Below are 14,465 nucleotides of genomic sequence, written 5' to 3' on the forward strand. Positions count from 1 at the left end.
GCACGTGGCGTAAAGCGCAAGGACCGGCATAAGGATCCCGTTCGAGCCCCCGGCTCCCCACCTGCAGGGGAATCGCTTCACAGGCGGTGAAGCAGGTCTGCAGGTGTCTATCTTTCTCTCCCCCTCTCTGTCTTCCCTTCCTCTCTCCATTTCTCTCTGTACTATCCAACAATAACATCAATAATAACTACAACAATAAAGCAAGGACAACAAAAGGGAATAAATAAAAATATAAAAGAAAAGAAAAAGAATATACATTATGATAGCTGTGACCTTAAAAAAAAAAAAAAAATATACAATGACATCTCATCAGTGCCATTCTTCAAAATAAAAGGTAAGCCAGAGCTGATCAGTGCTATGGTAAAAATAAAAATAAACAAAAAAAGAATTTGAGCATGCAGGTGGAGGAGAGACAGCATAATGGCTATACTTACAAAAAAAAAAAAAGCTGATTTCAATAGCTAAATAAAATGGATTCTTATTAGCTCAGTAGCAAAGCAGAAATTTAACTCCACTTCTCCACACTTCACAAATAAGCTAATGCATTTGAACAAAATTCTCTATTATGAAAATAGGATTTTTTGAAAAAGGAACAATGACACTTAATAACAAGTTTCACATGCAACACTTCTTAAATGATATGCATATTCCTTAAAGATGAAGCCACTGGTTTAACTTGTTTAACACTGGTTGTGCAAAGAATGCTATGCAATTTCAAGTTGGATTAACAAAAGTGAAACTATGGATCCAAACATATTTGGCAGTCTCACATACACATAATCACAATTAAGATTATTTTGCCCAATGATTGTCCATACTTACGCTTTCCAAAACTCGCAAACATCTCTCTGCTCCCCACAATGAAGCTACCAGTTTCTCTTCATCTTCATCTCTACTTAAATGATCCACACATTCTTTCACTGGGGGGGTGGGGGGGGGGGAGGAGAATAAGGAGAAGTGACTATCTCATCATTTCAATGCTGGAAACTCTCAATATCATTTATTCATTCTAGTTGGTTTTATATCTGATATTGAAATATGAGACTAAACTTCCCAACTGTTAATGGTCTTTTAAACTAGTACAATTAAGGGGGCAAGGAGGTAGTACCAGGGCCTTGTATATATGAGATTTCACCATTCTCAAGCTGACACTCCCTCACTCCATTTCAGAGAGACACCACAGCACTAGACTTTCCCCAGTGCCACACTACTTCTACATGGTGCCAGGGTTAAACCCAAGCCTTGTGCACTACTGTCATACTAGGTGAGCCATCTTCTGGCCCAAACTAATACAAATATTTCCAAAATATCCTTCCTCTCCCTCACTCTTCTCCCCCCCCCACCCCCATCAAGGTTATCACTGGGGCACATTGACTCCAAGACACCCCATGGCCTTTTTCTTCATTGAGACAAGAAGAGGGTGTGGGGTAGACAACAATGGTTATGCAAAGAGACTTTCATACCTGAGGCTTTTAAGTCCCAGGTTCAATCCCCCCACACCACAATAAGCCAGAGCTGATCAATGCTCTGGTAAAAATAATAAACAAAGAACAGGGTATGGGGAGAAAGCATAATGGTTATGTAAAAGACTTTCAGGTTTGAGGTCCCAGGTTTAATCTCCTGCATCACCATAAGCTAGAGCTGAGCAGCACTGTGGTAAATAAGTAAATACTGGGGATGGGTGTAGAGCACCTGGTTGAGCACACATAGTACAATGCACAAGAACCTGGGTTTAAGCACAGGTCCAGGTCCCTACCTGCAGGGAAAAAGCTTTACTAATAGTGACACACGGGTGCAGGTCTCTATCTTCCCCTCCTCTCTCTATTTCTGGCTGTCTCTATCCAATAAATAAAGATAATAAAAAACTTTAAAAAGATAAATTAAAAATTATAATAAATATAATAAAAAGCAAATAGGGAGAAAAAGAAAAGCAATGCCACTCTGACCCCCGCTGGTGGGGACTGAGAGCTTGAACTACTCAGCCCCTAGAATGTTTTTTCTCGGTTTTAAAAAAATTATAAAAATACTTTGTATGCACAATACATACCCTTATCTACAATGTGATCCAAACCACCTAAAAGCCGGAGCTCTTCTTTAAACCAGTCTCCTGCTCGTTTAGAAGTAAGTGACAATAGTGTCTCCATAGCTAAATGCCCAGTCTAAAAATCAGAAGCATCATTAGTAAATATTGACCTTTAGCAATAATTTCAAGGAAACAATTTTAGCCATTTTTTAAAACTATAAAAGCTCACTGCTTTTGTTTTTATAAATAAAATTAAATTTTATCAGAATAATTTCGGCTAAAGAAATGTTTTTCACCAGTAGCTTGTTTACATAGCAAGATTTTTAATAAGATATAGATTATCTAGGACCAAGAGATAGTTCAGAAGGTAAATTACATGACAGGAACACTATGGCTAACACCAAAGCAAACTCTAAGGGTAGTGGAATGGTGAGTTAGTGTCTCACTGTGTCTTTTCTTATCACTCTCAAAAGAATAGACAAAAATTGGCTAGGGAGGCAGCTAAGTACTACTGCATAATATACCAGTTTCTGAATTCACTCCCTACATAAGTATATTTAAAAAAAAAACAATTGTTTGACAGTTCAATAACATATATATTGGCACACTTGTCTCTATAGTATAAAGACCCAAGGTGGAATTGCTAAAGAAAAATGTATATTTTAACTATAAATCAACACATTGGATTAATGTATCATAAACAGTTGTTAGCATAATGGTTATGCAAAAAGAATCTTATGCTGGAGGTTCCAGGCCCCCACACCACCAAAAGCCAGAGCTGAGCAGTGCTATAGTGGTGGCAATAATAATAATAGCAACAATAATAATGATGCTGGGGCCGGGTGGTGGTGCATCTGGTTGAGTTCATATGTTACAATGCACAAGGACCATAATCTGGTTTCTCTTCAGATCACATAAATCTTTAACCTTTTACAATGCACAAGGACCTGAGTTTGAATCCCTGGTCTCCAACTGCAGGGGGGAGAACTTTGTGGGTGGTTTGCAAGGTTGCAGGCGTCTGTATATCTCCCCCTACCTTCTCGATTTCTGGCTGTCTCTATCCAGTAAATAAAGATAATAACAATAAAACTTTTAAATGCTATCTTACTGCTTTGGTTTGTACTTTCCTTACTACAGTAAGTTTTAATTTTATCCTACATATCCAGTTTTTTTTTTTTTTTTTTTTACCAGAGCAATGCTCAGCTCTGGCTTATGGTGGTATGGGGGATTGAACCTGGGACTTTGGGGCCTCAGGCATGAGAATTTCTTTGCATAACTATTATGTTATCTACTCCCTGCTAGCCTACATATTCAGTAGTTAACTTATTTGTTTGATTATTTGATTTATTTGACTTATTTGATTGACTCCGTCAGTTTTCCTAAATGTTCGTCTTCTCCTTATTGTTCTATGTATTCAGCTGTCAGAAGTCATGACATATTTTTTGTTTCTCTGTGCAAAAACGTGTCATGACTTCTCTGACAAACAATATTTTCTTACTTATTCTGAGTTTTGTGACTTTAAATATTTCAGATTCTTTAGTTTTAAACATTATACTAAAAGGTCAGCAGCTTGGGTTTAGGTTGTGAGTTCACCATTGACAAAGAAATTATTAAGAATTCACTAACTTCCCAATTAAAAAAACAAAGAAAAAATTAACATTGCTAAAGCACATGCAGAAAAGTGAAGATTGTATTTATAACCAAAGCTTTTCTATTTGTATTTAATTATTGTTTTTCCTTGACTATTTGTTTTTTTCTTTTTATATGCAGATGGCCAGCCACCAACTAACAATGAGGAATTTTGGTTCAGGTTGATATAAAAGAGCTTATTATACAAAATAAATAAATAAACAAACAAATAAATAAACAAGTAAAGTTCAAAGGTTCTTCTCAGTCTCTTCCCTTTGAAAGACTTAAGTTTATATTAAGGGTTGGGAAATTAAGGGCAGGGAAGATAGCACAGTTGTTATACAAGAGGTCTGAGGCTCTTGAGGTTCCAGGTTCAATCCCCTGCACCAACATAAACCAGACCTGAGCAATGCTCTGGTCTCTGTATTTCTTATCCATTAGAAAATGAATAAAAAGGGGAGTCGGGTGGTAGTGCAGCAGGTTAAGCGCACGTGGTGCAAGCGCAAGGATGAGAGTAAGGATTTGGATTCAAGCCCCTGGCTCCCCACCTGCAGGGGAGTCGCTTTACAGGTGGTGAAGCAGGTCTGCAGGTGTCTATCTTTCTCCCTCTCTGTCTTCCCTTCCTCTCTCCATTTCTCTCTGTACTATCCAACAACAACGTCAATAACAACAATAACTACAACAACAATAAAACACAAGGGCAACAAAAGGGAAAATAAATAAATAAATAAATATAAAAAGTTTTTAAGAAAAAAAGAAAGAAAATGAATTTTAAAAAGTTGGGAGACTGGGAGATAAGACTTTCGTGCCTGAGGTTGTGATGTCCCAGGTTCAGTCTCCAGAACCACCATAAGGTTTACATTAAGTAAACCATTTCACAGCTATAAACTTTCATCTCTAAAATAGATGTTTAGAAATGAAAAAATCTTAATATTAATTAAGATTCAGAAGTGTTGTAAATTTAGACTATTCTAACAGTATATTTTTAAAAACTACCCAAGGAAACAGAACAAAAATTCAATACTTGTGAAATTTTTCAGATTTGTTCTACTCACAATGTACACTGCTGAAAAAAGCAGTTTGATGAAAGTGGTTCATGTCAGGTGGTGGCACACCTGGTTGAGTGCACATATTACAGTGATCAAGGACCTGGGTTCGAGCCCCTAGTTCTCCATCGGCAAGGGGGAAGCTTCACGGGTGGTGAAGCAAGGATATAGGTGTCTCTCCCTATCTCCCCCTTCCCTCTCTTCTCTATTTCTGGCTGTCTCTATCCAATAAATAAAGATAATTTTAAAAACAAAAAAAGAAAGAGAGAAAGAAAGAGGTTCAGGTATATCAATTCATGATTAACAGCAGCATAGGTAAGATGAGACCTTCTTTGTTTAGGAAGAAGGGTGATGTTTATACAGAAATTTTCAAGTTTTGAGGGCTGGGGAGACAGCATAATGGTTACGCAAATGGATTTCGTGCCTCAGATTCTGGGCTCCCAGATTCAATCCCCAGAACCACCATAAACCAAAGGTGAGAAGTGCTCTGGTCTTCCCACCCCTTCTCTCTGAGAATCCTTCTCTCTGTATTTCTCGTATTTAAAATAAAAAGTACAGCCAAATCAGGTTGGGAACAGAGTTCATCAGACTTGGACACCTGAGGTTCTTGGTTTGATCCCCTGTACAAGATGTATCAGAGTACTGCTTGGGTCTGTCTATTAGAAATTCTTTTGAACGTGATACATAATTTTTAAAATTACAATCAGTAAACGCTAGCTTTTGTCCATGTTTTGATGAATTTACTCGATAATAGGTATTGGTGTGGTGCTTCACAATGTGTCAAATCATTTGTTCACATTAAAACCAGACCATAGTTGTTAATTTCAGAATGCCTTTTTTTGCTCCCTAACTCCCTATTCTTTCAAAGAATTTGTACCTCTTTAAAAAAATTTAAATTCAGTCAGACGGTAGCACAGCGGGTTAAGCACACGTGGCGCCAAGCACAAGGATGAGAGTAAGGATCCAGGTTCAAGACCCCGGCTCCCTACCTGCAGGTGAGTCGCTTCACAGGTGGTGAAGCAGGTCTGCAGGTGTCTATCTTTCTCTCCCCCTCTGTCTTCCCCTCCTCTCTCCATTTCTCTCTGTCCTATCTAACAACAATGACATCAATAGCAACAATAATAAAAACTACAACAATAAACAAGGCAACAAAAAGGAAAATAAATATTTAAAAATTTTAAATTTATTAATGAGAGGGGAGGGTCCAGACTTAGATCCAGAACACTATTCTGACATACAGTCATAGGTATTTTGAACTCTAGACCCTCATGCTTGTGAGTTCAACATTTCACCTATGGGGCTGACACATAGGAGGTGCAAAGAAATAATCTAAGCCAGAGACAAGCAAAGCTCTGGCTTAAAAAAAAAAAAAAAAAAGAAAGAAAATCAACAAAGACGTAGTTTACAAAAAATGTCAAAACTATGTCAATACCCTCCATCTGAGCATAATCACCCCCCCCCCATTTTAGTAAGATAAAGTCCTGGAGCTGGCAAAATAGCCTACATGGAGAGTGTACTGCTTTGTCCATGTGCATGACCCAGTAGTGAAGGAGATTTGGTGCTATGGTCTTTTTCTTTCTTTTTTTTTTTTTTTAAAAAAAAGGTTCTAAAAGCTCTAAACATATGTTAATTTTATATCTTGCCATTTACAAAGTTAACCAGGTTTTTTTTCCCCCCCTAAGTCCTTACTTTACCCAAATTTACCCGTACTCTACTAAACAAAAATACTCCTAAAATCATACCTAGCTAGCACAAAACACTCTTACATTTGAGGTGATTGTTAAGAGTTCTCAGTTTGTAGACAACAGGAAATGCAATGTCTATATAACTTTATCTTCTTTGGACCTAGTAATCTATGGGGCTATGTATAATTGGTTCGACAAGTAGAAGAGCCTGAAGAAAGTAGAACTCGGGCCGGGTGGTGGTGCACCTGGTTGATCGCACATGTTAGAATGCGCAAGGACCCGGTTCAAGGCCCCAGTCCCCACCTGCAGGGGGGGAAGCTTTGCAGGTGGTGAAGCAGGGCTGCAGGTGTCTCTTTCTCTCTCCCTCTCTATCACCTCTTTTGCTCTTGATTTCTGGCTGTCTCTATCTAATAAAGATGTAAAAAATATTTTAAAAAAAAAAGTAGAACTCAAATCTATTAAAAGTAACATATTCTTCTTAAACTTGGGAAGAAGTATTCAACATAATGGCAAGCAAATGGCTCTATTTGTGAGGAACACTGTTCCAGGGAAGGCAGGTGCCTAGACATCTTTCACAAGGTCTCAGTCCCCTTAAGTAGCTAATCAGACCTTCTGAGATACACTGCAGGAAGTAAACACTGGAAAGTGACCCTTTCAAATTTCCTGAATTTTTAATTTCTAAAACTCACAAAGAACAAGAGTTCAAATTTCTAATAGCCTAACAACACTTATAAAAAAGATGAAGAAAAAAAAGGAGGGAGGCTTGGAAAACTTCAATAAAAATTTACTGGTAAGGGGCCAGCTGATGGTACACCTGATTAAGTGCACACATTACAGTGAACAAGGACCCAGGTTTAAGCCTCTGGTCCCTATCTGCAGGGGGAAAGCTTCACAAATAGTGAAGCAGGGCCGCAGGTGTCTCATGTCTCTTCTTCTCTCCAACCCCCTCCTACCATCACAATTTCTTTGTCTCTATCCAATAATAATAAATTATTTTTTTAAAAATACTGGTTAGAAACCTAAATACAGATGAGCTAGCTTAGGAATTTCAGGCAGGGAATAAAATTATGCTCAGAGCTAAATGCCAAAAGAATTTGCTGAATTGGAGAGGCTGAATGGTTTCTCAAATCACACAGATATGACTAAATAAAAAGTTTCAGAAAGTAAATTTGATTTTGCAATGGAAAGAAAAAACTCACCGTTATATTTTCTAGATCAAGATGCTTGTTGTGTACTGTCTCACAGAGCCTTCGAATTTTTTCTTTAATTTTGTTCATGTCTTTTTCATTCAGTAGTTTAGCTGAAGAAGCATCTTGTTCCAGTTCTAGAAGTCGAATCATTAGGTCTAGGCTAGCTCTATCAAGATCCATGTTCAAACGATCTCTACTCAATATGTACATGAGGGCAGCTGTACAAAGGGACAGATTCTTCAACAGATTAAAAAAAAGTTATTGTAAGTAAGCAATTATAGGGATTAATCCCATCAAACTGATATTTGTTCATTTGCTGGAAACAAATGTTTTCTTTGGTAAAATCCTGCCTCTAATCCCCCACCTTGAAATAGTTTATAACTGTCAGGAAAATATCTTGACTGGCAGAGTACAGGATTTGGTTCACAGTTGAATTCCAAGTTACATGTACCAGAAGGGTGCTTATATTTTTTCTTTCTCTTATGAAACTGTATCTCATATATGAAATAAAAAATTATCGTAAAAATGTATTCTAGGGTCAGGGAGATAGTACAGTGGTTTACATAACAGACATACATGCCCGAGTATCGGAGGTCCCAAGTTTAATTCATAGAACCAGAGCTGAGCAGTGTTCTGGTAATATTGATAAGTCATTATCATTATTATACTTTTCTAAAGAAATTTGAATTCAATTAATCAATCACAGTTGCTTATAATTTCCTTTCTTATAGATAGATAACCACTGCTTCCAAGAACACAAATTAATGCCTTGGCCCTGCCACAACTATAAATATTACCTAGAACAAAGAAATTTTGTCCTCATCTCTAATTTCTTATTATTCTACATATGCTACAATTTGGTTGACAAGAGTTATGCTCACACAATTAAGAACATTACTTTCAATTCCATACGAATAGTTTAAGAGTGTTTCATCTAATCTGCATTCAGAGCATAATTTCTTGAACAGACAAAAAGTCATCTCAGGGGCCAGACAGTGGCACATCTGGTTAAGTGCACATACTACAGTGCACAAGGACCTGTGTTCAAGCCCCTGGTCCCCACCTGCAGGTTGCAGGTGTCTCTGTCTCTTTCCATTCTCTCCCCTTCCCCTCAATTTCTCTCTGTCTCTATCCAATAATAAATAAATAAATAAATAAATAAAGTTTAGTAAAAAGATTTTTTAAAAAGTCATCTCAATATACCCTACTGATAATGATTTAATTTTAGAAAAAAATCAAGGCCATAATAAAAATGAAGTATTTATTCCTTTTCACAATGGGTTATGTCCCAGATTCAAATTTACGAAGGTGGTACACATGAAAGAGGGCACAACCCATCTGCAGGAGAGAAAGCTTCACAAGTAGTGAAGCAGTGTTGTAGGTATATCTCTCTTCCCTCCCCCCTCAATTTCTGTCTCCAAAATACATAAATAAAATATATTTAAGGTTATTATTTCAAAACCATTTTTTCCTTGGTGTTAAGTAGAGAAAGATTTTTCTCAGTAATTTCTTTTTTATAATTTTATTTATTTACATTTTGCCTCCAGGGTTACTGCTTGGGCCTGGTGTTGGCACTAAGAATCCACTGCTCTGATGGAAATTCTTCCCATTTTATTGGATAGGACAGAGAGAAACAGAGAGGAAGAAATAAAGATAGACACTTATAGACCTCATGAAGTGAACCACTTGCAGGTGGGGAGCCGGGGCTGGAACTCTGATTCTTTCAATTCGTTCTATGTGGCTTAACAGAGTACGCCATCACCCAGCCCCCTCGCAGTACTTTCTAACTAGAGAAAAATCTATGCTTATAGAATATTCAGTATGGTAACTAAATAATATTTTAGTAGTATATATTGACCAACAGATAATCTTAAAAGTGTTTTGCTAAGCAAAAACCTCTAGCATTAAGCTCTATATATTTTGCAAATGAAAATAACTCAATCTGTAATAGGAAATATTAATGAAGCTATTTTTCAATAGCCAAATAGATTGGGATTTTAAAATAATGCTTTTTGATCCAAAAACTTAAAATACCTGATGATGCTGGGAGTCATCCAAAGTTTTAAAGACCATTGCTACCATTCCATGTGCTCTCAGGTGCATTCGGAAACTGGGCATGGCACATTTAGTAGCCAAGCTAATAACACTAGAAGAAAAAAGGCAAGATTAAGAGAAGGGGAAACAGCAAACACATTACTTTTTTGTTTACCAAATAAAAAGCAAAGAAATGGCACAAAACATATAGATCACAATATTAAAACTTGGGCAAATGGCCAGGAAGGAAGCTTCACGGGAATAGTGCAGGATTTACATGTATGAATCCCTGGGTTTAATCCCCAACATTATGCATCTTTAAGTGGTGCTCTGTCCTCCTGAGACAGACAATGCAGTCTTACTATAAATAAAACTTCCCCTTTATGTAGTGCTCATGGGTTCTTGCACTGGTAAACTGTACACTCTACCAGGAGAACTATCATTTAACCTTCTTTAATATAACTCATTTCAATGTCAAAATTTATTATGGTATAAACTTATCTTAGAGATAATGTAGGCAATACTGACACTTAATACAAAGAAATTAGTTATCAGATGCTGTTTTCTGCAATTTTGTATGCTGGTATTATGTGAATTTCACTAAGAATGATGATGGTTATCTCTTAAGAAAAACTGATAGTCATATGACAGTGATTATCCCTTACCATTCTTGATTAACTTAGAAATCAATAAGTCGGGAGCCAGGCGGTGGCAAAGCGTTATTTAAGCACAGGTGGCGCAAAGCCCAAGGACTGGCGTATGGATCCTGGTTCGAGTCCCCAGCTCCCCTCCTACAGGGGAGTCACTTCACAGGTGGTGAAACAGGTCTGCAGGTGTCTGTCTTTCTCTTCCCCTCTTTCTTCCCCTCCTCTCTCCATTTCTCTCTGTCCTAGCCAACAACAATGACAGCAATAACAACAACAATGATGATAAACAAGAGTAATAAATGGGAAAAATAGAAATTAAAAAAAGGCTTTGAAAAAAAAAGAAATCATCAAGTCTCAGGTGGGGGTATAGCATAATAGTTATGCAAAGAAACATTCATGCCTGAGGCTCTTAAGTCCCAGGTTTAATCCCTCACACTGCCATAAGCCAGAGCTGAGCAGTGTTCTTCTGGTTTAAAAAGGGTGGGAGGCGCAATTGGGCGGTAGCACAGCAGGTTAAGCACACGTGGCGCAAAGCGCTAGGACTGGCATAAGGATCCCGGTTCAAGCCCCCGGATCCCCACCTGCAGGGGAGTCGCTCACAGGCAGTGAAGCAGGTCTGCAGGTGCCTTTTTCTCCCCGTCTTCCCTTCCTCTCTCCATTTCTGTCCTATCCAGCAACACCAACAACAATAACAACAACAATAATAACTATAACAATAAAGCAACAAGGGCAACAAAAGGGAATAAATATATATATTTTTTTTTTAAAAAGGAAAGAAATCAATAAGACTCTGGTCTTGAACTGGACTTGAAAATTATTATAATGCTTCCCTGCATGTATGAATAAATATAAGAACCATTCTCTACATTCCAGTAAGGTTTTCTCTTTCTATATATATATTCCCCAACCCTCAAGCTAGCTTTTCACTGGCAACTGAAATGTTAGTGATATTAAACATGTTAAAATGGCAAAAGAAAAAAAAAAAGAGAAAAAGTGAGTTAGTTCATTGAGTATGCTGTGCACCTAGCCCTGTGCATGGTCCAGGTTCAAATCATGTCACCATATAAGATGTACTATGACACCAAAAGAAACTAATACTGTGGTATCCCCTCCCTTCACCTTCAGTCTCTCTATCTGAATGAGAAAGTAGCCCAGAGCATAGAAATCGCACATGTACAAGGTCCCAGATAGACAAATAAAATCAAATTACATGTAAAAGAAACTTAATAAACTTATTGATGATGGGTGCCGGGTGGTGGTGCATCTGGTTGAGCGCACATGTTACAGTGCACAAGGACCCAGGTTCGTGCCCCCAGTCCCCACCTGCAGGGGAGTTTTACGAGAGGTGATGCAGGTTTGCAGGTGTCTCTCTGTTTCTCTCCTCTCTATCTCCCCTCCTCCTCTCTTCTGGCTGTCTCTATCCAATAAATAAATAAAGATAAAAAAACCTATTAATGCATAACATGTAGTTGGACAGAGTCTAAATGACTATGTAATTCAGTGAAAAGATAGTTAATTTATCATGAAAAAGATAATGGTTCAGTTGAAAATGTGATTAATATAATTTATCATTTATTTATCTAAAACATTGGGTTAGAAAATAATTTGAAAGATTATTTAGCATAAGACTTTGTAAAACCACCTAGAAATTGAAGGCTATATTATTATTTTCTACTTTTTTTGTTTTGATTTTTTTTTACCAGAGCATTGATCAGCTCTGGCTTATGATGGTGCAGGGAACTAAATCTGGAACTTAAAGTCTCAGGGATAAGTCTTTTTGCCTAACCATCATGCTTTCTAGCCCTGCTCCTATACATTATTCTTTTTTTTCTTTGCCTCCAGGGTTATCGCTGGGGCTTGGTGTGTGCATTCGAATCCACTGCTCCTAGAGGCTATTTTTCCCTTTTTGTTACCCTTGTTTATCATTGTTGTTGTATTATTGTTTGCTGGATAGACAGAAATCAAGAGAGGAAGGGAAGAAAGAAAAAGGGAGAGATAGACACCTGCAGGCCTGCTTCACTGATTGTGAAGCAGTCACCCTGCAGGTGGGGAGCCAGGGGCTCCAACCAGGATCCTGAATCCGGTCCTTGCGCTTAATTCACTGCGCTACCTCCCGATTCCCCCCATGTATATATTTTTTTAATTTAAGAAAGGATTAATTAACAAAACCATAGGGTAGGAGGGGTACAACTCCACACAATTCCCACCACCCAATCTCCATATCCTACCCCTCCCCCATGTATTATTCTTGTTGCCCTTTTTTTTTTCCTATTGTTGTAGTTGTTGTTATTCATGTCGTCATTGTTAGCTAGGACAGAGAGAAATGGAGAGAGGAGGGGAAGACAGAGGGGGAGAGAAAGATAGACACCTGCAAACCTGCTTCACCACCTGTGAAGCAACGCCCCTGCAGGTGAGGAGCCGGGGTCTCAAACCAGGATCCTTGAGTCCTTGCGCTTTGCACCATGTGCACTTAACCCGCTGTGCTACAGCCTGACTCCCCCCATTGTCATCCAAACGATTCCTTACCAATGTAAAATCACAATTATTATAAGAAACTAATTACATTTTAACTCTATTTTTAAAGATTTAAAAACAATATTTATTTCCATTTGTTGCCTTTGTTTTATTGTTGTAGTTATTGTTGCTGTTATTGATGTCGTCATCGTTAGATAGAGCAGAGAGAAATGGAGAGAGGGAGACAGACAGAAAGACACCTGTAGACCTGCTTCACCGCTTGTGAAACGACTCCCCTGGAAGTGGGGAGCCGGAGGCTTGAACCCGGATCTTTACACCGGTCCTTGTGCTTTGTGCCACCTGTGCTTAACCTGCTGTGGTACCGCCTTAGTCCCACATTTTAACTCTTATTACTAATTAAACTGTATACATAACAAAAATCACAAATGTAGAGCTCTACCCAGTTCTCAAATTTAATGATATAACATGCAGATTTAAAAAAAAAAATTAAGATCTTACCTAAGGCAACGTGTGTTTAGAGGCTGAGTGCTCTTTAAGCCACTTAACAAGTACTCAATGTCATCAGTGAATTCTTGATTTTCACCAAATTCCACCACATCATTGAAGTGTTTCACATGCTGAACAACAGTATATAACTGCCAAGAAAAAAAAAATCCACCTTTTGCAACAATGAACTAGAAATTTAGATCTATAGATCCACTGTGTTTTGTTCAAAAGTATATATGAATTAGATGGCAACCAAAATAAATGTTTAAAAATATCTGTAGTGGTAAGACAAGGTAAGTCTGTGTCTTAAACTCGGAATAGTCAGCTAGGCCAATGAAGTAAAAGTGTTACAACACAGGACTTACTTGCAAGTCCAAGATCCTGAGTTTAATCCCTGGTATCAGATATGCCAGAATGCTGCTCTTTTTAATAAACAAATAAATTTTTAGAAAAGAGAATATGGGGGCTGGGAGTGGTGAGGACAGTGAAGACTGAGTTTTCGATGATAAAGGATTTAAGTTGGTGGCAGGAGTGGTGTGGAGACACTTACCTTGGAGGGGGATGATAAATTGTACCTATTATGTTAACAACTATCCTGTAAGCCACTATTTCCCCCAATAGAATGATTTAAGGGAAAAAAAGCAATCTTGAGTATCACTATATTGATAAGCTGTTCAAAACATTTAAAAAAAATAGAGCACTGAATTTAAATGCCTGGGGCTTCTTATTTGATCCCTGGAGTGCCTGGTACCAGAGTAGTGATCTTTTTCTTTTTTTCCTCTTCTTCTCCCTCATATGTAGCAAAAATAAATAAATAAAAATAAAGATAAGGATAAATGTTACATACAAAAATCTATCCACATGCATTAAAAATGTATATGGCTGCTTACTTCTTTGTCTTCTTTTCTGCATTTCAGTGCTGTAACTATATCTTGGTAGGGCTGGGTAGGTATTGTCACAGTTTTTATCACTTTGGGTGGTGGTGCAGGAGCCTTAAAAACCCCATCATCTTTTTGATTTGGTTCCTTTGAAGACAGCCTCACCTATTAATAAAGGCATTTATTAGTTGTTCTAAACAAACATATTTTTAAAGTATTAGCTACATGGTAACATTAGATTAGCAACAAGAAAGTAATAAAACTAAAATGGGAACACAAAAGGTGAGTGGGGTATATGTTAAAATTCCACAAACCACCTACTGAGGTAGAATTCGTATTTTACTTTCAAAAGAACCACTCAGGAATTCTCTT

At 37.7% G+C, this 14,465-nt stretch overlaps 1 protein-coding gene across 2 annotated transcripts in view; it reads right to left on the reverse strand.

The window, feature by feature from the left end:
* WAPL (WAPL cohesin release factor) overlaps positions 1–14,465 on the reverse strand; it is a 94,493-nt gene that overhangs the window by 25,381 nt on the left and 54,647 nt on the right. For both annotated transcript variants that reach the window (XM_016191340.2, XM_060190970.1), the window contains 6 exons: positions 14,106–14,258; positions 13,228–13,364; positions 9,608–9,719; positions 7,583–7,810; positions 2,048–2,159; positions 823–920 (listed from right to left, as the gene is read on the reverse strand). In XM_016191340.2, coding sequence (XP_016046826.1) covers positions 823–920; positions 2,048–2,159; positions 7,583–7,810; positions 9,608–9,719; positions 13,228–13,364; positions 14,106–14,258 — 840 coding nt within the window. The remainder of the gene's footprint in view (positions 1–822; positions 921–2,047; positions 2,160–7,582; positions 7,811–9,607; positions 9,720–13,227; positions 13,365–14,105; positions 14,259–14,465) is intronic.

The sequence above is a fragment of the Erinaceus europaeus genome, chromosome 1, assembly GCF_950295315.1.
Source record: "Erinaceus europaeus chromosome 1, mEriEur2.1, whole genome shotgun sequence".
In the NCBI taxonomy this organism is placed as follows: Eukaryota; Metazoa; Chordata; class Mammalia; order Eulipotyphla; family Erinaceidae; genus Erinaceus; species Erinaceus europaeus.